The sequence below is a fragment of the Hypanus sabinus genome, chromosome 7 (assembly GCF_030144855.1).
Source record: "Hypanus sabinus isolate sHypSab1 chromosome 7, sHypSab1.hap1, whole genome shotgun sequence".
In the NCBI taxonomy this organism is placed as follows: domain Eukaryota; kingdom Metazoa; phylum Chordata; class Chondrichthyes; order Myliobatiformes; family Dasyatidae; genus Hypanus; species Hypanus sabinus.
In genome coordinates this window covers 105,411,332-105,434,593 of record NC_082712.1, presented here as the reverse complement: position 1 = coordinate 105,434,593, position 23,262 = coordinate 105,411,332, and the positions used below count along the sequence as shown (strand labels likewise).

Below are 23,262 nucleotides of genomic sequence, written 5' to 3'. Positions count from 1 at the left end.
GTGAAGGGCAAATTGGGGAGGCTATAGGGCTAGAACTTGCGGGTGTGAATTGGGATGATGTTTTTGCAGGAGAATGTACTATGGACATGTGGTTGATGTTTAAGGATCGCTTGCAGGATATTAGGGATAAATTTGTCCTGGTAAGGAAGATAAAGAATAGTAGGATGAAGGAACCATGGGTGACAAGTGAAGTGGAAAATCTAGTCAGGTGGAAGAAGGCAACATACATGAGGTTTAGGAAGCAAGGATCAGATGGGTCTATTGAGGAATATAGGGTAGCAAGAAAGGAGCTTAAGAAGGGGCTGAGGAGAGCAAGAAGGGGGCAAGCGAAGGCCTTGGTGAGTAGGGTAAAGGAAAACCCCAAAGCATTCTTCAATTATGTGAAGAACAAAAGGATGACAGGAGTGAAAGTAGGACCGATTAGAGATAAAAGTGGGAAGATGTGCCTGGAGGCTGTGGAAGTGAGTGAGGTCCTCAATGAATACTTCTCTTCGGTATTCACCACTGAAACGGCACTTGATGACAGTGAGGACAATATGAGTGAGGTTGATGTTCTGGAGCAAGTTGATATTAAGGGAAAGGAGATGTTGGAGTTGTTAAAATACATTAGGACGGATAAGTCCCTGGGGCCTGATGGAATATTCCCCAGGCTGCTCCACGAGGCAAAGGAAGAAATTGCTGAACCTCTGGCTAGGATCCTTATGTCCTCGTTGTCCACAGAAATGGTACCGGAGGGAAGTGAATGTTGTCCCCTTGTTCAAAAAAGGTAGTAGGGATAGTCTGGGTAATTACAGACCAGTGAGCCTTACGTCTGTGGTGGGAAAGCTGTTGGACAAGATTCTTAGAGATAGGATCTATGGGCATTTAGAGAATCATGGTCTGATCAGGGACAGTCGGCATGGCTTTGTGAAGGGCGGATCATGTCTAACAAGGCTGATAGAGTTCTTTGAGGAGGTGACCAGGCAAATAGATGAGGGTAGTGCAGTGGATGTGATCTACATGGATTTTAGTAAGGCATTTGATAAGGTTCCACATGGTAAGCTTATTCAGAAAGTCAGAAGGCATAGGATCCAGGGAAGTTTGGCCAGGTGGATTCAGAATTGGCTTGCCTGCAGAAAGCAGAGGGTCATGGTGGAGGAAATACATTCAGATTGAAAGCTGGTGACTAGTGGTGTCCAACAAGGATCGGTTCTGGGACCTCTACTTCTTGTGATTTTTATTAATGACCTGGATGCAGGGGTAGAAGGGTGGGTTGGCAAGTTTGCAGACGACACAAAGATTGGTGGTGTTGTAGATAGTGTAGAGGATTGTCGAAGATTGTAGAGAGAAATTGATAGGATGCAGAAGTGGGCTAAGAAGTGGCAGATGGAGTTCAACCCGGAGAAGTGTGAGGTGGTACACTTTGGAAGGACAAACTCCAAGGCAGAGTGCAAAGTAAATGGCAGGGTACTAGGTAGTGTGGAGGAGCAGAGAGATCTGGGGGTACATGTCCACAGATCCCTGAAAGTTGCCTCACAGGTAGATAGGGTAGTTAAGAAAGCTTATGGGGTGTTAGCTTTCATAAGTCGAGGGATAGAGTTTAAGAGACGCGATGTAATGATGCAGCTCTATAAAACTCTAGCTAGGCCACACTTGGAGCACTGTATCCAGTTCTGGTCACCTCACTATAGGAAGGATGTGGGTACAGAGGAGATTTAACAGGATGCTGCCTGGTTTAAAGAGTATGCACAATGATCAGAGATTAAGGGAGCTAGGGCTTTGGAGAGAAGGAGGATGAGAGGAGACATGATAGAGGTGTACAAGATATTAAGAGGAATAGACATGGACAGCCATCGCCTCTTCCCCAGGGCACCACTGCTCAGTACAAGAGGACATGGCTTTAAGGTAAGGGGAGGGAAGTTCAAGGGGATATTAGAAGAAGGTTTTTCACTCAGAGAGTGGTTGGTGCATGGAATGTGGTGGAGGCAGATACACTAGTGAAGTTTAAGAGACTACTAGACAGGTAATGGAGGAATTTAAGGTGGTGGTTTATATGGAAGTCAGGGTTTGAGGGTCGACACAACATTGTGCACCAAAGGGCCTGTAATGTGCTGTACTATTCTATGTTCTATGTTCTAATCTCATGGTCAAGAAGAGTTGTTGTCCCTTTGGTGGGTCCATTTTTCTGGTCGAGACTTGCTGTCAGAATGGTCAGATATAGACCGTGTGGCCCAAGATAGACACTGAAGTGAGTTTACAGTTCACAGACTTTAATGAGAACTGTTGTGCAACTTAAAGAGAAAGGAAAACAATAAACGCTAGGTGAACAGGGGTGTTAATTAAAACTCTCAACCTGAAAATTGAATGTCAATACCACGGCTGAAAGCAACATCTAAATACTAAATGACTCCCACTTCTTTCCAGCATCAGTCAAAAGAGTAGTCCTCTTTCTCAAAACCAAAACAAAGTAGTGAGTTAACTATCATCATAATGAAACAGTAATTACCTGGGATGTGCATAGTCACGTATGCAATTGCTGAAGCTGCAGGAGCACAGCAACCCCACAGTAGAGTATGTGGTGATGGTACTGGGGATTTCCTAGCACGTTTATTGTGTACAATGCCTAATAAACAGAATATGACAGAGCTTGCAAATGCTCAAGCTGGATTTAACACCTCAGCCTGTGATTCAGGGTTGACAATTACTGCATTCTCTCATCGAAAATCATGATGTGAGCTGAAGTCCAGTTTGAAAGCCTTAACACAAAATCTCACCATAATTAGAATCAGAATCAGGTTTATTATCACTGACATATGTCACAAAATTTGTTGTTTTGTGGCAGCAGCGCAATTTTATTCCATTGCCCAAGATGGAGTCTTTTTTTGAGGGTTTATAATGAGATCCTTTTACTGTGAAAACATTGCAATGTATGGATCTATTTCTTTTAGGGCAATGACCCCTTAGCACTATAACTTACCTATGCACGTTGATGTGTTGTCTATGCACGTGTATTGATCTGTTCTCTCCTTGCAATGTGACTACACCAGTTAAAGCCATCTCCCACATGCATGCTTTTATTTAATTGAAATGTAGTTGCAAAGTCACAAATAAGGTATTGCCGTTTCAAGAGAAAATAAAGAGTTTGGAGATGAATGTCTTTTAACTGTGAGCTTCAAATTGAATCAAAACTAACCAGCATGAAAATGTGATATAAAACCAGCTTGTGTATAGGAAGTAATGTTCCAACATTCCGGCTAGAGCTGGAACACTTCCATCGGATGTCGAACTTAATTATTTAAACTAAAGTAAGACTTTTGCAAAAGAAGGATTGTCACAGAGACAGGGCTTCAGAACAGTCTGGCGACATTTCCTTTACCCATTCTTACTGGTGGTTGTCTCTTGGGGTCCGAAGAAGACTAAACATTGTGTAGTCATCTGTGGATGTGCATGTAGCTTCGGAGGCTGAAGGCCAAAGCACACATGCGGTTGTAGGTTGGACATGGAATGATGGTTGTTAGAACAGGTGCATACAGGTTTCTGGTCTCGTGCTGCTGCAAGCTGTTGATTTCGGTCATCCTCAAGTCAGATGCAGATTTTCTGGTCAGAGCGCGCCACGCAGCCCTGTCAGCTGCAGACTCCTCAAGTTGTTGAGGCTAGAGGTCTGCTCATTTGATGTACAATTTCAAATTGTCTTTGGATCATTTTTGGGGTGGCCCTGATTGCAACTGCCATGCTCAAGCTCACTGTAGAGCAGCTGCCTGGGGATTCTTGTTTCACCCACATGGATTACATGGCCAGTCCAGCACAGCTGGGTCTGGAAGATCCTTGCCTCAATGCTTGTGCTGTTGGCTCTGTCAAGGACTTCCTGGTTGGTGATTCAGTCCTGCCATTGAATCTTCATGGATCGACTGCAGAGAACACATGTGAAACTGCTCCAGCTGTTTGATGTGCCTGCAGTACAGGGTCCAGGTTTCTCAGTAGAGAGGTGAGGACCACAGCCTTGTACACCTTGAGCTTGGTTGAAAACTGAATATCCTTGTTCTCCAGAACTTTGACACGGTGTTTCCCGAGTGCCTGGCTGGCTTTCTGGATCCTTGCTATGATCTCTTTGTCAAGGGATCCGTTACTGGAGATGGTGCTTTCTAGATACCTTGATGCTCTCCACATGCTTCAGGACCATGCCGTCGAAGGTGATGCATGGCTGAGGAGGGTGACTGTTTGGTGCAGGTTGTAGGAGAACTTCTGTCTTACCCAGGCTGACTGTCAGGTTGAACAGCTTTGAGGCTGTTGAGAACATGTCCACAATCATCTGCAGGTGGTTCTCCTGGTGGGCCATGAGGGCACAGTCGTCAGTAAACAGGGTTTCAGTGATGAGCCTCCTCAGTGCTTTGGTCTTTGCAGCAAGGCATCTCAGGTCAAACATCGATCCATCTAGGCAATATTTTATGTAAATACCCAGGTCTAGGTCCTTAACAGCATGCTTCAGCATTTGGGTGAAGAAGAGGTTGAAGAGCACTGGTGCTAGAACACACCTTTGCTTCACACCATTTGAGATGTTGAAAGCCTCAGATGGGGAACAATCTGAGAACACTTCTCCTGTCATACCATCGTGAAACTGAGTGTAGTGAATTTCTGCGGGCAGCTAAGTTTTCTAAGGATGTTCCACAGCGTGTTCCTGTTGACTGTGTCAAACACCTTCATCAGATCAATGAAGACAGAGTATAATGTCATGTAATGTTCTAGGCACTTCTCCTGTATCTGTCTCACTGCGAAGATCATGTCGACACTGCTGCGTTCGGGACGAAAGCCACATTGCAACTCGGGAAGATTCTCTTCTGACACTATTGGAATCAGTCTGTTGAGAATGATGCGGGTGAGGATTTTTCCAGCAATGTGAGATGCCTCTGTAGTTCCTGTAGTCAGTCCTTGAACCTTTATTTTTGTAGAGGGTGAATGTTTTTGCGTCTCAGAGGTCAGGGGGCATCTCTTCTTCTTCCCAAATGCTCGTCAGGGTGCTGTGGAAAGCCTCAAGTGATTCCTTGCTGAGTGCCTTGTACAGTTCAGCAGGTATTCCATCCTTGCTGGGTGCCTTGCCACTGCTCATCTGCGTGATAGTCTTCTTGTCTTCATCTGTTGAGGGAGGATCATCTAGTTCCTCATGAGTAGGCTGTTTTGGGATTTGGTCCAGAGCAAACTGGTCGACCGATGAAGGGTGCTTCAGGAGCTGGCTGAAATGCACTTTCCATCTGTGTATGATGCTCTCTTTGTCCTTTAGCAGTGTGGTTCCATCAGTGGATAATAGTGGAGACGAGCCAGATCTTGAGGGGCCGAAGATCATCTTGATGGAGTTAAAGAACAGCATTGAGTTGTTGAGGTTGGCAAAGCATTGCACCTCTTCAGCTTTCCTATCCCACCACAGGTCGTGTATCTTGCGAATTTCCCGTTGAGCATGGGCTTGAAGGGACTTGAACCTCTCTTTTTTGGGAATGGAGTTTGGGTCGTTTGCCACTCCATGAATGCTTTGTTCTTCCCGGCCAGGAGATCTTTGATCTGTCATGCTCGTCGAACCAATCTTGGTGGTTCCAGTCCTTGGGGCCGAGGACTGATTTTGCTGTCTCCATCACCATCTTTCTAAACTGATTCCACTTTTGGGCTGGCCCATCCATTGACAGACAGCTTCTCATCAAGGGTGGTCTGGAACTCGCTAAGATACAGCGGCTCTGTGGTGGTGTTAAAAGCTGTTCGGATTAACTTAGGGTGCTTCGGATGGTGGGGAGCAATTTGCAGCTTCAATGTGGTGTGGACAGTTCAGCACTTTGCTCCTCGCATGGCTCTGGTGATGAGGACATTCCAGATGTCTCGGCAACGTACTAATACGTAGTCAATCATGTGCCAGTGTTTGGATCTTGGGTGCATCCATGTTGTCTTGTACTTATTTGTCAGCCTGAACACTGTGTTTGGGATGAGGAGATCATATTCTGCACATTTGCTAAGGAGCAAGAGGCCGTTGCTGTTCATATTGCCAATACCATGTTTGCCTAGAACCCCTTCCTAGCGACTGTGATCGCAGCCTACTCGGGCGTTGAAGTCACCGAGCAGGATTAGTTTGTCGTTGGCAGGGACCGAGCACAGAACAGAGCTAAGGACGGTGTAGAACTGTTCAATGGTCTCATATTTGCTGGTCATGGTGGGGTCATAAGTGCTGATGACTGTTGCATGACATTTGTGGCTGAGGGGCAGACATTTCATTGATTCCCACGGGCAGGCCGGAGAGTTGATTCAGGAAGCTGGGCTTGACTGCAAATCCAACTCCATGAATCCTCTCTTCACCTTGCACTTTTCCTTTCCAAAATAAAGTGTAGCCACTGGTGGTTTCAGTCAGGGATCCTTCCTCCGCAAGCCTGGTTTCATTTAGGGCTGCGATGTCAATGTTGTAGCATGAAAGTTCCTTGGCAAACAAGGGGTATTCTTCTTTGGGGTCTTGCTGAGTTCTCTCTGTCCATGAGTGTGCGGACATTCCATGATCCTAACAGAAGTTTCTTTCTTCTCCTTTGAGAGTAACTGCATTAGAGGATGAACTGGCCAGTTTTCTGTCTGTAGGGCAGGGAATGTTTAGACCAAGCTTTTCTAGGCCGCTCCCCATCAAAGGGTGATCAGTGCTGTCCTGAAAATGGCTGCTCAGTCACCACTGGTGCTGCCGGACTCCTCCGCTGCTCTGAGTTCAGAGAAGAATGACCACTTGTCCAAAGGCCGCCTACATGTGGGTTTGTGACTACAACTCGCAGTGGTCACCTCCATCTATTGCTTCACCACTCCCCCATCGCTGTAGGACTTGTAGGAATTCCGGTAGGAATTGAAAGTTGGGAGATGAATGTTACACAATGTAACCAGTGCATGAAAGATATTAAAGTGGAAAAGCCTTGCACAGAGACGATCCCACTCTCTTGGCCTCAGAAGTCAGGATCCAGTGGCACAAAGAATCGTTACATCTGGCAACTTCCTTGGCTGCATTGGATGGCCGCACCTTCTTAACTGCTCTGCCGTGCCCTACGCACTCCACAATGTGCTGCTGCAATGCCTTCTCAGCTGTTGAACCCACAGGGTTTCCTCCTCCTGATCCGCTGAAGCAGTCTTCACATGCTGGGATGCGCAAATTCCTATCTCACCAAGGGTTTCAGACCTGTTGGCTACCCGCACCTGGTTTAGCCGGCCTGTCGAAGCTGTTGCCCGGGGTGTGGCCGCTGTCACATGCTAACAGCTACGAGGAGCCACAGTTGAGAGCTGGGTGTTGGTGGGGACCAATAGATGATGAGCCACTCCAAGGAGTGCAACAAGCCTCCCACCTACAGGTGCTACCCCTCCCATGCACCCCATTCACCCCCCTATTCTCACTACAAGATTGTCAAAAGCCTTCAGAAAATAAAAGTACACAACATCCAGTGATTCTCTGTGTCTATCCTGCTTGTTATTTCTTCAAAGAATTCCAACAGATTTGTCAAGCAAGATTTTCCTTAAGGAAACCCTTTGGTCTACTTTATCATATGCCTGCAAGTACCTCAAGACTGTATTCTTAACAATCGACACCAACATCTTCCAAACCATTGAGTATGTGACTATGTTCCTGTTGAGGATCTCTGTGTGGAGTGTACAAGTACTACGTGTGACTGTGCAGATTTCCTTCAGATGATGTTGGTTTAATGGTTAAGAAAGCATACGGTGCACTGGCCTTCTTCAAACATGAGACTGAGTTTAGGAGCTGAGAGGTAATGTTGCAGCTATATAGGACCCTGGTCAGACCCCACTTGAAGTACTGTATTCAGTTCTGGTCATCTCACCACAGGAAGGATGCGGAAATCATAGAAAGGGTGCAGAGGAGATTTACAAGGATGTTGCCTGGATTGGGGAGCATGCCTTATGAGAATAAGTTGAATGAACTTGGCCTTTTCTCTTTGGAGTGATGGAGGATGAGAGGTAACCTGATAGAGGTGTATAAAATGATGAGAGGCATTAACCATGTGTATCGTCAGAGACTTTTCCCAGGACTGAAATGCCTAGTATAAGAGGGCATAGTTTTAAGGTGCTTAGAAGTAGGTACAGAGGAGATGTCAGGGGTATGTTCTTTATGCAGAGAGTGGTGAGTGCACGGAATGGGTTGCCGGAGGTAGTGGTGGAGGCGGATATGATAGGGTCTTTTCAGAGACTCCTGGACAGGTACATGGAGCTTAGAAAAATAGAGGGCTATGGGTAACCATGGGTAATTTCTAAGATTAGGACATATTCGGCACAGCTTTGTGGGCCAAAGGGCCTGTATTGTGCTGTAGGTTTTCTATGTTTCTATGATGACGTGTCCTCCCACATCCCCAAGTCATACAGATTGCTCAGTTACTTGGCTGCTATAAACTGTCCTCTGGATAAGTGAGAAATGGATTCTGGTAGGAGTTGGTGGACAAAAAATGGAGCTAATGAAGGAATGTGTAAATGGGTGTCTGGTGGTCAGGATGGTTAGTGTTTCTGTGTTCTATATCTCTATAACCATCTAAAGATCTGTCAATCTCTGTTTTGAATGTATATTATTGAAGTCTCCGCCCACCCATATGTGTCAGGATGTTGTGCAAATTTATTCATTTTTTAAATCTAATTATAAAACAATCATGGGGTCTTCACATGTTGACTGGATAGATGAAATTGTGTGTGTAAGTTATGGAGCTATTGAGAAACAATGCATCGATACAGGTCCTTTGTCTCCTGCTGACCATGGAGCTCACATCACTTCTCCTGATTTCCTGTGCTCAGCCCCTATGCCTCAAATTTCCACACCTCCATGTACCACCTATCCAAGTGTATTTTAAATTATCCAATTGTGCCTGAATTTATATAGATAGCTTTCCAAATTATTATGTTGAGGGGTTGAAGAAGCAAGAGCCATTCAGGTATCTTAATATTGTTCCATTGACATTGGCTCAGAAAGCACAATGACACCTCAAAGCTGAGCATCTAGGAAACCTTGTGGACAGTTAGCAGAAATATTCACAGCCACAAACTATAAGCTCCTGCCATAAGCACCTTAGCTGTTACAGCCAGATCAGAACTGAGAGTGGTTGCCACACCATCTGGACAGTAATGTAGCAGTAGGAGCCAAGATATTGAGAATCAAAAGGGAAGTACTGCATGGTTAGAATCACAGCTCACACAAAGAAAGATGATTATGGTTATCAGGCCAAGGACATTCCAGATCCAAACATCTTTAGTTGCCTCATCAATGACCTCACAAAAGAAAGTCATAGTGATCACATCTCTGGCACTGAGTCTGCCTTCTGTGACTCAGATGGGAGGGGGAAGATGCACACTGTAGTGATAGGGAACTCTTTAGTTTGGGGAATGGACAGAAGGTTCTGTGAGTGAGAGCAGGATACCAGGATTGTATGTTGCCTCATGGGTACCAGGGTCCAGGATATCTTGGATCGAGTCCTCAGCATTCTTAAGTGGGAAGGTGAACAGCCGGAAGTCATGGTCACGTAGGTACCAAATGGTATGGGTAGGATGAGTAACAAGGTTCTGCACAGGGGGTTAGATGCTAAGTTAAAGGCCAGGACCTCCAAAGTTCTGATCTCAGGATTGCTATCCATGTCACGTACTAGTGAGGCCAGATCCAAAAAGATTATACAGTTTCATACATGGCTAAGGAGTTGGTGTAGGAAGGAGGGTATAATGTTTAAGTCCTGTAGCAATCGCATTACTCCCTCAGCACTACCTACTCAACCACTTATCTTCATATCATCTGCAGACTTTGCCACAAAGCCATCAGTTCTATTATCTCAATCATTGACAAGCAATGTGAAAAGTAACGATCCCAATACTGACACCTGAGGAACACCACTAGTTACTGGCAGCCAAACAGAAAAGACTCCCTTTATTTCCACTCTCTTCCTGCCTGCCTGCCTGCCTCTATCTACGCCGTATCTTTCCTATAATGCCATAGGATTTTATCTTGTTAAGCAGCCTCATGTGAGCCACCTTATCAAATGCCTTCTGAAAATCCAAGTAAATGACATCCATTGCCTCTTGTTGGTCCACCCTGCTTGTTACTTCCTCGAAGAACAGAATTATCAGACAAGGCAGACTTGTGGGGAGAATAAAACAGGATTAACATAAAATCTTAAGGTTGTTTGATGCTTGGATCTGTTTCTGTGCTGTTTTATCCATGAATCAATCCAACAAAATGTTTGTCACAATCTGACAAGTTTATGTATCAAACCTCTTTCACTTGCAGATCAATCACTTCAATATTAATATGACAGGGTACAGAATAACTTGTTCTCATTTTAATTTCAGAAGTGTATATTTATAAAACAATTGCATCTCTCCACTGTTTGGGCTTATAACTGTTTGGGCCTGTTTCACCTATAAGTATCAATTTTTGGCAAGTTCTGGGAAATTAATGGAAATACCTTGAAGATTGCACTGCTTAAGACATTTACAGTTGCAAGGGAATTTTTCAGGGTTAAATTTTGCTGTGGGAATCTGTGAATTGATATATTTTCAGAAAAAAAGTTTCTGTGTTTCTCAAGCAACACACAAAATGCTGTAACTTTAAATTAGGAAATAATTTGTCAACCTGTCAGTTACATTCTGATTGTTATTTCTTCTCTTTTTTGATTTTTTAAGAAAACAAACCACATAGTTTCTACTCCCATTTAGCAAATAACCTTTAGTTAAATCAGATCGCAATATTGTTTTGCTGTTTACAATTGGGGATGAAACAAATTCTGTCTTCACAAGCTCCACCCAATAATCACCTGCAATCTGGACACATGCCGAATTTTCTTGTATAAAAGACTGAGCCACAGGTATTCAACATCCTACGTGAACCTCGGTATTTCATACCGAGTTCTCACCAAGATGACAACCAGTAGGACTTCATCAGTATGGATCCTAATACTGATAATTGCATCCTCTTATGGTTTGAGCGGCTCAAAATGTAAGAATATCCTTTTCATAACTTTTTAATAACATAGATGTAAATTGTAAATAAGGCCCATGGTTTTGCAAAAATAACAACTTGTCTATTGGCCTGACAAAGTGTGTGCTTTGAGGCTCTGTTGCAAGACTATGCTGTGGAGGTTCAGAAAAGTACACTGAAAATAACTTCGAGGAAATCTGCAGATGCTGGAAATTCAAGCAACACACACAAAATGCTAATGGAATGCAGCAGGCCAGGCAGCATCTATAAGAAGAAGCACAGTCGACGTTTCAGGCCGAGACAGTGCTTCTTCCTATAGATGCTGCCTGGCCTACTGCATTCCACCAGCATTTTGTGTGTGTTGCCTGAAAATAATTTGCTGATCTGATGTGCAAGAAGTATTCTAAATTTTACATGATGTCTATTTTCTGTTAAATAGGTCTGTTAATTATTATAGAAAATAAAGTAATTTGATACTCTTGATGCATTTCTATGGAATAGATCAATTAAAATTCCAAATGACTTGATAATTTTTGTTAAAAAGTGTTCACAATATACATTAGAATTTCACATTTAATTAAAAGTTACATTCTTTGGGATTCATCATATTTCCCTGAATATGTAGCCATTCCAAAGTGCTAATTTTATCTTGGGCATTGTATGTTACCTTCAGAAAGAGAAAAAATTATGGAAACATGCACAAAATCTTGGGAATATGGAAATTCCTTTTAATTTAAACTGGAAAATCTTAGAGAGTTAGATAATATTAAGGTAATCCTGGTGATAGTTGTAGGATGTTTTGTGGATGGTATTTAATGTACTTGCAGTTCTTTGGCAATGGAAAGAGCTAATACTTAAAGTAGTGAACCAGGTGAGCATGCTTTATCCTGACACTGCACTTATAGAGACAAATAGATAGAGATCTATCACACTCTTGACATATGATCTGTAAGACAGAATTAGGCCATTCAGCTCATCGAGTCTTCTCCACCATTCCATCGTGGCTGATTTATTAACCCTCTCAACCCCATTCTCCTGCCTTCTTCCCGTAACCTTTGATGCTGACTAATCAAGAACTTAGCAACCTCCACCTTAAATATACCTAAGGACTTGGCCTGCACAGCTGTCTATGGTTTTGAATTTAACAAATTCACCACCTTCTGGCTAAAGAAATACCTTCACATCTGTTTTGAAGGGATGTTCCTCTATTCTGAAGCTATGCTCTCCGGTGTCACCCACTAGAGCAAACATCCTCTCCGCATCCACTCTGCTTAAGCCTTTCAGTATTGAATAGGTTTCAATGAGATCCTCCGTCATTCTTTTAATCTCCAGTGATTACAGGCCCAGAGCCATCAAACACTACTCGTACATAAGAAACAAGAAAGATTTAGGGAGTCAGAATACCCAGCCTCTGATTCTGCCTTGAAGTCAGTGCATTTTATGGCTGTTGATGGTAAGTTTTTGGCCGTCTTATAGAACGTTGAAGAAACAGAATTCAAATCTATCACACCTTCATCGCTTCACTTGCCATAAAGTGAGGAGATCCACCATGGATCAACCAGGAGTGTAGAGCAGCACAGCAGAAACAGCTGCAGAATTCAGAAGAGGAATAACATTTGTTGAAGCTACAACACATATGTGCTACACATTTGAAAACAGTGTGCAGTGGGTGTAGATAAATGACCTTAGATCAAACCACAGGAGTATTCAAATTCCAACAATGACTGATCCCAGCCCATGTGAACAAAGAAAAGCTTCAAGCTTTTACAACCATCTTCCACTGAGTGACAAGAGGACAGTCCATCTTGGTTTCATTATTGTGGAAGCTAAACTTCCAGTCTTTCCCCAAATCAAATCCCTCCATGTGCAACTGGGACAGTGAGCAGAATGTGTGTGAAACCACACTAACTGAACTGCTGAAGAACTAACTATGCCTCTAACAAGAGAAAAATCTGCAGATCCTGGAAATTCAAGCAACACACCCAAAATGCAGGAGGAAAATGCCAGGAAAAAAGTACAGTCGACGTTTCAGGCTGAAATCCTTCGATAGAACAGGAGAAAAAAAAGCTGAGGAGAAAATTTAAAAGGCGAGGGGAGGGGAGGATGAAACACCAGGTGATACATGAAACCTGGAGAGGGAGGGATGAAGTGAAGAGCTGGGAAGTTGATTGGTGAAAGAGACCATGGAAGAAAGAAAAAAGGGGGAGGACAGCAGCAGAGGGAGCTGGATAAAAGGAGGCAAGGAAATAAAATGACCAAGGGTAAAGGGGATGGGAATGGTGAAGGGGTGTGGGGGGGCATTACCTGAAGTTTGAGAAATCGATGCTCATGTCATCAGGTTGGAGGCTATCCAAATGGAATATAAGGTGTTGTTCCTCCAACCTAAGTGTGGCCTCATCACAACAGTGAGGGAGGCAATGGGTGGACATATCAGAATGGGACTGGGAAGTGGAATTAAAATGGGTTGCCACTGAGAGATCCTGCTTCTTCTGGTGGCTGGAACATAGGTGCACACTGAACATTTGCAGTATATTCCATGTTACTTCAACCTGAATCGTAAATTAGCAATAATTCAAGGGTCATGATTGATAGATATTTGAGGCAGTTGAAGGCTTTTTATAGTGGAATTCTGCAGGACTCCAGTTTGTGGGCTCTGTTGTCAGTAACATGCATACAGTTCATTCCTGTTTGTAGCAATATTTAGGTGTGGTTGGGTCACACCAAATTATTTGTATCTTATCTCCACCAATCTCTTTACAACTAATTGAGTTCTTACCATCAGTTGAATTGCAGTACCAGTAGTATCCATAATGAAGTAGCCCACTTCACTGGTGTCTATCCACCACATTAAACATTTACTGCTTCTGCACTGTCTTCATTTACTGACAGCTGTTGCTACAGCCTCTCGCCCTGTGCCCTCTGTCACCAAGAGGACAAGAAGAGGAAGCAGAACCCCTTCAGGTTATACCTGAATATGTTACCTCCTGATCCTGAATATCCTGTTGAATGGTATTCTGGCATTACCTTCAGCAATGCCAATTCTGGCAGCATCTATGTATAGGAATAAACAGTTATTTCAGGCCAAGACCCTTCATCAGAACTGGAAAGGAAGGGGAAAGAAGCCAGAATAAGAAGGTCAAAAGAGGGGAAGAATTACATGGTAGCAGCCAATAGGTGAAATGAGGTGAGGGAGTAGTTAGGTGTGTGGGGGAGGAGGGATGAAGTAATAAGCTGGGAGGTGATTGGTAGAGGTTAAAGGCTGAAGAAGAAGGCAGATAGGAGAAGACAGAGAACTGTGGGAGGAAGAGAAGAAAGAAGGACACCAGAAGGAGGTGATGGGCAAGTGAAGAAAAGGAGTGAGACGGAATCCAAAATGGAGAATGGAAAAAGAGAGGAGCTGGAGTGAGGTGAAATTATTGGAATATTGAAATCAATTTTCATGTGATTAGATTGGAGGCTACCCAGATAGCAAATTAGGTGCTGCTTCTCTGATCTCAATGTGGCCTTATTGTTTAAACTGAGGAGGCCATGGACCAACATGTTTGAATGGGAATGGGAAGTGGAGTTGAAACTGATAACCACTGTAAAATCTTGCTGTTTGTGGTTGCCAGAGGAAAGGTGCTTGATGAAACAGTCCCCTAATCTATGTCGGATCTCATCAATGTGGAGGAGGCTGCACTAGGAGCACTGGATTCAGTAAATGACCCCAACAAATTTGGTGGTAAAGTTTTGCATCACCTGGAAGGACTATTTGGGACACTAAATTGTAATGAGATTGGAGGTATAGTGGCAAGCACAGCACTTCTCCTGTTTGCAAGGATAAGTATGAGAAGAGAGATCACTGAGGAGTGATGACTGGACAAGGGAGTGCTACACTAAAGTATACTAAGATAATCCAATTTGCTTGCATTTGGCCCATATCCTTTCAAACTTTTCCTATCTAAGAAGAACCAATTCAAATGTGATTTTTTTAATTGTACCTGCCTCTTCCGCTTCTTTCAGATACAAACTATCCTTTGTGTGGAAAATTTACCCCTTCTGTCCCCTTTAAATCTCTCCTCTCTCATCTTAAATCTGTGCCTTCTTGTTTGAGGCTCCCCTCTCCTGGAAATAAAACTGTGACCATTCACCTTATCTGTGTCATTATGATTTTATAAACCTCTCTAAGGTCACCCCTCAATTTCCTTCACTCCAGGGAAAACAGTTTCAACCAATTCAATATCTACTTATAACCCATGGAGTTATGGATTGAAAGCAAGAAAATTGGGATTAGTCTGAAATTGTTCTTTTGTAGCTGGGTTGGACATGATGGGTCAATCAAATAACGGGCTTCTTTGCTATGTTGTACAATTCCATGTTCTTTTTAATTTGAATAGACACTTCTTCTAATATCGTGCTATTAAACTGTTTTTAACACATGGCTATTCATATTTCTGTGATCAGTCCATTACTAAAATGCAATTTGTCATGTGTTTTTAGACAAAGCGCCTGAAGCCACTTTTGTTAACAAGAATGTGATACTGCACCCTGGATTATCATCGGCTCCAGTTTTTACAAGTAACTAAACAACAAATTAACACAATTACTTTCCTGCATAAAACATTATCTCTTTTATGAAAATTAAGAAAAATATTATTAGTTAAGATTCCTAGCTTGGATTTTGCAATGCTTCAAAATGGTAAATTGGGATTAATGAACAAGTAGTGACAGTTCAAAATTTAACTCTTGAAAAGTTAGCAGTTTTGAAAAGAAGTCTAAGGGAAATAACAGCTTACAAAGTTTTCAAATCCAAGCAAAGAACTAGCATGATAAATTCTAGTGAGGACTCTAGTGGGAGAAAAGATGATTTGTACAACACATGGTACATATTGAATAAAAAGGAATAAAAGGTACATTTAGATGATTAATGACTGAAAAAAAGCACAAAACTCAGAAAGAGGACAAAATATGACATAGTGGAAAATGCTGAAGGATAGAAAAGGGAGAGAAAACCAATCCACTATGAATTTCTTTTTTGCGTAATACCAATAAAATTTGACAAATGCTTACAGTGCCTTTCCAGATATATGAGTGTTTGCAATTCCTGATTTAATTCAGCTTCTTAGAGGGAGAAAATTTATTCAGATAAGTAACAGTCTTTTAGGAGTTAGAAATTTGATTTCATTGTACCATTAAACCAGAAAGGTGATGACATTTTCTGCAAACAGAAGTTCTTTGCAGTGAAAAGCCGGTAGGCAAAGGTCAGAATTTCCAAGAAAAAAACAGCTTTTGAAGTATGCACCTTTATATGACCAATTGCGTGTTGTGTACCCACTAGCCACAATTAGGAAAATGTGACAAATGAAGCGCAGCATCATTTATTTAAGTACACATGGTTGACCTTTCTTTCTGAAAACAACCATGAATCAGATAAACACGCGTGTTCTAAATATTATTACTTTGGTATAAAACCTGTGGGAGGATAATCTTACATGTGTAAAAACATTTTTTAGAACCTGGTATTCTATGGAATATCTTTTGAAAAACATCATGAAAGTCACCTCTCCTCAAAGTTATTGTACTCTTTGCTCACTTTGTAGGTCACAATCCAAACCACAATCACAAAGTTTGCAGTACCTGGGGCAATTACCACTTCAAAACTTTTGATGGAGATGTTTATTATTTCCCTGGAACCTGCAATTATGTCTTCTCCTCACAGTGTTTGAGTTCTTATGAGGATTTCAACATCCAACTGAGGCGTAACCGTGTTGATGGCCATCCAAGGATCACTCAAATTATCATGAAAATTGATGGATTGGTTGTAGAAATAATTAATTCAATTATTTCAGTCAATGATAAAGTGTAAGTAGTTTGTGATGCAATATCTTAATTTGCTTTTTTAAATATTTTGCTCTCAAACTTGTACATTGCACTGTGTGGTCAGATGTATGCGATCATAGAACACTGTAGCATACATCAGTCTACCCCTCCACATTAACAGTCAACGAAAGGTCAAAAATTTAAGGAGATCATGAGGGGTAACTTCTTCACTCATGAAAGTGTGGAACAAGCTGCCAGCACAAGTGGTGAATGTGAGCATGATTTCAATGCTTAAGAGAAGTTTGGATAGGCACATGAATGGTACATGGATACATTGAAGGGCCAGGGACCCGGTGCAGGTTGATAGGAATAGCAGTTAAAATAGTTTTGGCATGGATTAGTTGAGCCAAAAGGATGTTTTTAATTATAATTAAAATCAAGGAAGTTCTTATTTATATTACATACTTGTATATTGGCTTCTTTCTCAGCTTGAAGTAAGTTGTTGAAGGAAGTGTAATGGATGTGTAACTGCAGGGAGATGGAACTGTGAATATAATATGGAACATAGAAACATGCCCTTCAACCGTTAATGTCTGTGCTGAAGACAATGCCATAAAAATCCCACATGTTGACTAGAAAGCCATGATATAGAAGAATTAAGCAATTTGCATTTCTAATCACTTTTTTCATAATCCCTTCAGAAACATAGAAACACAGAAACATAGGAAACCTACAGTACAGGCCCTTTGGCTCACAAAGTTGTGCCGAACATGTCCATACCCTAGAAATTACTAGGCTTACCTATAGCCCTCTATTTTACTAAGCACCATGTACCTATCTAAGAGTCTCTCAAAAGACCCTATCATATCCATCTCCACCACCATTGCCAGCAGCTCATTCCACACACTCACCACTCTCTGAATAAAAAATTTACCCCGACATCTCCTCTGTACCTTTTCCCCAGCACCTTAAACCTGTGTCCCCTTGTGGCAACCATTTCAGCCCTGGGAAAAAGCCCCTGACTATCCACACGATCAATACCTCTCATCATCTTATACACCTCTATCAGGTCACCTCTCATCCTCCGTCGCTCCAAGGAGAAAAGGCCGAGTTCACTCAACCTGTTCTCATAAGGCACGCTCCCCAATCCAGGCAACATCCTTGTTAATCTCCTCTGCACCCTTTCTATGGCTTCCACATCCTTCCTGTAGTGAGGTGACCAGAACTGAGTACAGTACTCCAAGTGGGGTCTGACCAGGGTCCTATATAGCTGCAACATTACCTTCTGGCTCTTAAATACAATTCCACGATTGATGAAGGCCAAAACACCATACGCCTTCTTAACCACAGAGTTAACCTGTGCAGCTGCTTTGAGTGTCCTATGGACTCGGATCCCAAGATCCCTCTAATCCTCCACATTGCCAAAAGCCTTACCATTAATACTATCTTCTGCCATCATATTTGACCGACCAAAATGAACCATTTCACACTTATCTGGGCTGAACTCCATCTGCCACTTCTCAGCCCAGTTTTACATCCTATCAATGTCCCGCTGTAACCTCTGACAGCCCTCCACACTATCCACAACACCCCCAATCTTCGTGTCATCAGCAAATTTACTACCCCGTCCCTCCACTTCCTCATCCAAGTCATTAATAAAAATCACGAAGCGTAAGGGTCCCAGAACAGATCCCTGAGGCACTCCACTGGTTGCCAACCTCCATGACCCATCTACAACCACTCTTTGCCTTTTGTGGGCAAGCCAGTTCTGGATCCACAAAGCTATGTCCCCTTGGATCCCATACCTCCTTACTTTCTCAATAAGCCTTGCATGGGGTACCTTATCAAACACCTTCCTGAAATCCATATACACTACATCTACTGCTCTACCTTCATCAATGTTTTTAGTCACATCCTCAAAAAATTCAATCAGGCTCGTAAGGCACATCCTGCCCTTGACAGAGACAGACTGACTATTCCTAATCATATTATACCTCTCCAAATGTTCATAAATCCTGCCTCTCAGGATCTTCTCCATCAACTTAACAACCACTGAAGTAAGTCTCACTGGTCTATAATTTCCTGGGCTATCTCTACTCCCTTTCTTGAATAAAGGAGCAACATCCGCAACCCTCCAATCCTCCAGAACCTCTCCTGTCCCTATTGATGATGCAAAGATCACCAGAGGCTCAGCACTCTCCTCCCTAACCCTCCCACAGTAGCCTGGGGTACATCTCATCCGGTCCCAGTGACTTATCCAACTTGATGCTTTCCGAAAGCTCCAGCACATCCTTTTTCTTAATATTTACATGCTCAAGCATTTCAGTCTGCTGCAAGTCATCACTACAATCACCAAGATCCTTTTCCATAGTGAATACTGAAGTAAAATATTCATTATGTACCTCTGCTATTTCCTCGGGTTCCATACACACTTTCCCACTGTCACACTTGATAGGTCCTATTCTTTCATGTCTTATCCTCTTGCTCTTCACATACTTGTAGACTTGTAGAATGCCTTGGGATTTTCCTTAATCCTGCCTGCCAAGACCTTCTCATGGCACCTTCTGGCTCTCCTAATTTCCTTCTTAAGCTCTTTCCTATTAGCCTTACAATCTTCTAGATTTCTAACATCACCTAGCTCTCTGAACCTTTTGTAAGCTTTTCTTTTCTTCTTGACTAGACTTATTACTGCCTTTGTACACCACAGTTCCTGTACCCTACCATAACTTCCGTCTCATTGGAACGTACCTATGCAGAACTCCACACAAGTATCCCCTGAACATTTGCCACACTTCTTTTCTCTGAGAACATCTGTTTCCAATTTAAGCTTCCAATTTCCTGCCTGATAACCTCATGATTCTCCTTACCCCAATTAAATGCTTTTCTAACTTGTCTGTTCCTATTTCTCTCCAATGTTATTGTGAAGGAGGTAGAATTATGATCACTATCTCCAAAATGCTATAGAATCACTACTAGGCCTATGTCTCCCTAATTCATGCTAGCTCATGTGGCTGTCTAAATGTGCTTTAAACATTGCTACTCTATCTGCTTCTATCATCTACCCTGGCAGTGTGTTCCAAGTATCTACAACTCTCTATGTAAAAAAAAATCCCTTAAGCATTTCCTTAAAACTATCCCTCCTCCCCTTAAACCTCCCCAAAACCATCTTCAATGCCATGACATCCTACCTGTAATGCAGCAACCAGAACTGCACATAATACTCCAAATCTCCAAAAGTCGTATAACCAGTCCTATACAGCTCAAACCTGACTTTTGTAATCAGTGCCTCAACTGATAAAGCAAGAATGTCATGTACAAACTACATCTTACATTCCTCACCCAAATCTCTATCTGATCTATGTTCTTTGACAACCTTACCTACATAATTATCCAAAATGTCTTTTGAATGTTGTTATCATACTTGACTCAACTACTTCCCCCATAAACTCACAATCCTCTGCTTGAAGAGTTGCCCCTCAGGTCCATTTTAAATCATTGTCCTTGATGTCAAACCTTTGCCTTTGGCTTTTAGTTCCTTTTCTTGGATAAAAGATTGTATGTGTTTGTTCACTTTATCTAAACTCCTTATGATATTATACATTTCTATAAAGCCCCCCATCAATCTTCTATATTCCAAGAAATAAAGTATTCGCCCACTCAACTTCTCTCTATTAATTAGGTCCTTCAGCTCTGGCAGTATCCTCGTAAATTATCTGTGTACATAATACTCTAATGTAGTCTCAGTATTATCTTCAATAACTGCAATGTCCCTACAATGGCCACTATGCCAAACATCTTCTGCAGCATCCTGTCTACCAATTATGCACTTTCAGTGAAGTATGATATTTGCACTCCCATCTTCCTGTTTCATAACACTTCCAGGGCCTGACCATGTATAAAGCTTACTCTGCTTTGCCTTCCTAAAATACAACATATTCAACTTGCCAATCTTTGACCAGTTACCCAGCTGATCAGAAGTTAATAGTGCAAAATAATTTTACTATCAAAGTAAATAATGGTATTATCATTTGTCACCATATAAAACTTTGAGATTCATTTTCTTGTGACGTACACAATAAATCCAAGAAACATAACAGACTCAATGAAAGATGACACCCAGGATAAACAGACAACAAACTGTGCAAATACAAAAGGAAAATATCTAATTATAATAAATAATCAATAAATATTGAGAACATGAGATTAAGAGTCCTTGAAAGGGTATCCATAGGTTGTAGGAACTGTTCAATAATGGAGCGAGTGAAATTATCCCCTCTGGTTCAAAAGCCTGATGGTTGAGGGTTAATAATTATTTCTGAACCTGGCAGTGTGGGTCTTGAGATTGGCAATAGTGAGAAAAGAGCATGGTGTCAGTGGCTGGGGTCCTTGATAGTGGCTGTTGCTTTCCTGTGACAGCTTTCTGAGTAAATATGCTCAGTGGTGGGTAGGGCAAAACTGGTGATAGATTGGGCCATATCCACTATATTTTGTAGGATTCTCTCTTCGAGGGTATTGGTGTTTCCATGCTAGGCTGAGATGCAGTTGGTCAATATACTCTCCACCACACATTCGTTAAAATTTGTTAAAATTTTAAATGTTATGCCAAATCTTTTCAAACTTCTAAGATATTACAGACACTGTTGTGCGTCTTTCAAAATTACACTTGTGTGTAGGGTCCAGGACTTCTCTGATATGATAGTTGCTAACTCTTACCATCTCTGATCCCCTGATGAGGTCTGGCTCATTGACCTCCAGTTTCCTCCTCATGAAGTCAATGATCAGCTCCTTGGTCTCCTTGACAGTGAGTGAGACATTGTTGTGGTACCATTCAAACAGATTTTCGATCTCCCTCCTATATGCTGATTCAACACCACTTTTGATTCAGCCAACAATAGTGGTGTCACCAGCAAACTTATTGATAGCATTGGAACTGTGCTCAGCCACACATCTATAAACGTAAATTGAATTGAGCAAGGGGTTAAGCACAGCCTTTTCAGTAACCTGCGCTGATGAGGATTGTGGAAGATTGTGTTTTTGCCAATCCAATCTGACTGGGGTGTGCAGGTGAAGAAATCAAGCATCCAATTGTACAAGGAGGTCTTGAGGCTTAGTGATTAGTTTTGAGGGGACAACGGCATTAAATGCTCAGCTGTAGTTAATAAAGAGCTTCCTGATGTACAGTGTTCACTCCCCTTGGAAGTTTTCATGTTTTATTGTTATACAATGTTAAATCACAATGGATTTAATTTGGCTTTTTTTGACACTGAACAACAGGAAAGATTCTTTTGTGTTAAAGTGAAAACAAATTTCTACAAATTGGTCTAAATTTATTACAATTATTAAACATAAAATAATTGATTGCATAATTCCTTAACCGCTTCAAGTCAGTATTTAGTAGATGCACCTTGGACAGCAATTACAGCCTTCAGTGTGTGTGGATAGGTCTCTATCAGCTTTGCACATCAGGACACTGCTATTTTCCCCCATTCTTCTTTCCAAAACTGCTCAAGCTCCGTCAGATTGCATGGAGATCATGAGTGAACAGTCCTTTTCAAGTCCTCAATTGGATTGAGATCCAATGGATCCAATGGATTTAATGGCCACTCCTGGACATTAAATTTGTTGTTTGTAAGTCATTCCCATGTAGCTTTGGCTTTGTGCTTGAGGTCATTGTCTTTCTGGAAAACAGATCTTCTCCCAATTCATAGTAACCTTACAAGCTGTATCAGGTTTTCCTCCAGGATTTCCCTGTATTTTGCTGCAGTCATTTTACCCTCTACCTTCACAAGACTTCCAGGGTCTGTTGCAGTGAAGCATTCCCACAGCATGATGCAGCCACCACCATGCTTTTTGATGAGATGGTGTGTTTTTGATGATGTGTGGTGTTTGGTTTATGCCAAACATAGTGTTTAGTCTGATGGCCAAAAATCTCAACTTTAGTTTCATCAGACCATACAACCTTCTTTCAGCTGAGTTCAGAGTCTCCCACATGCCTTCCAGCAAATTCTAGCTGAGATTTCATGTTTTTTTTTCCAACAGTGGCTTTCTCTTTCAGCTCCCATAAAGCTGCGACTGGCAACAGTTGTTGTATGCACAGTCTCTCCCATCTTAGCCTCAGGGAGTGAAATCACAGAGTCTCTGGGTCCCCTGTTTTGATGGTCAAATCAAGCATAGATTGCATCTGGCAGTGAAGCCCTGTAGTCATCCATGTTTCTTGGTTTCACCGTATTAGGATAATTGCCTTCAAACCCAGCCATACCTGTTCAGCATCTTTAAGTGATTCAAGATGGCCTTCTGGAGGTCATAGCTGGACCTCTTGTATCTTACTTGGTCATCAGACCTGAATGCCACTGATTTGGTGCTCAGCAGATTGCAGATCATGGCTTCTGGTTGGGGAAGACACTGAATGTTTTTCTGGGGACAAACTCATTTACGACTATTTTATCAAGTCGGTGACAACTGTGGTGCATTCAGTCAGATCCTCTGTGTAGTACAGCACAGTTCACTGACTCAAAGCAATCCTA

General features: G+C 42.2%; 1 protein-coding gene across 1 annotated transcript in view; it reads left to right on the top strand.

The window, feature by feature from the left end:
- The first annotated feature begins 6,649 nt into the window (after positions 1-6,649).
- The window catches only part of LOC132397522 (mucin-5AC-like), a 98,386-nt gene continuing 81,773 nt past the window's right edge, over positions 6,650-23,262 (top strand). Inside the window, exons 1-2 of the mRNA XM_059976353.1 lie at positions 6,650-6,743; positions 16,519-16,780. Of these exons, the coding sequence (XP_059832336.1) occupies positions 6,650-6,743; positions 16,519-16,780 (356 nt within the window). The remainder of the gene's footprint in view (positions 6,744-16,518; positions 16,781-23,262) is intronic.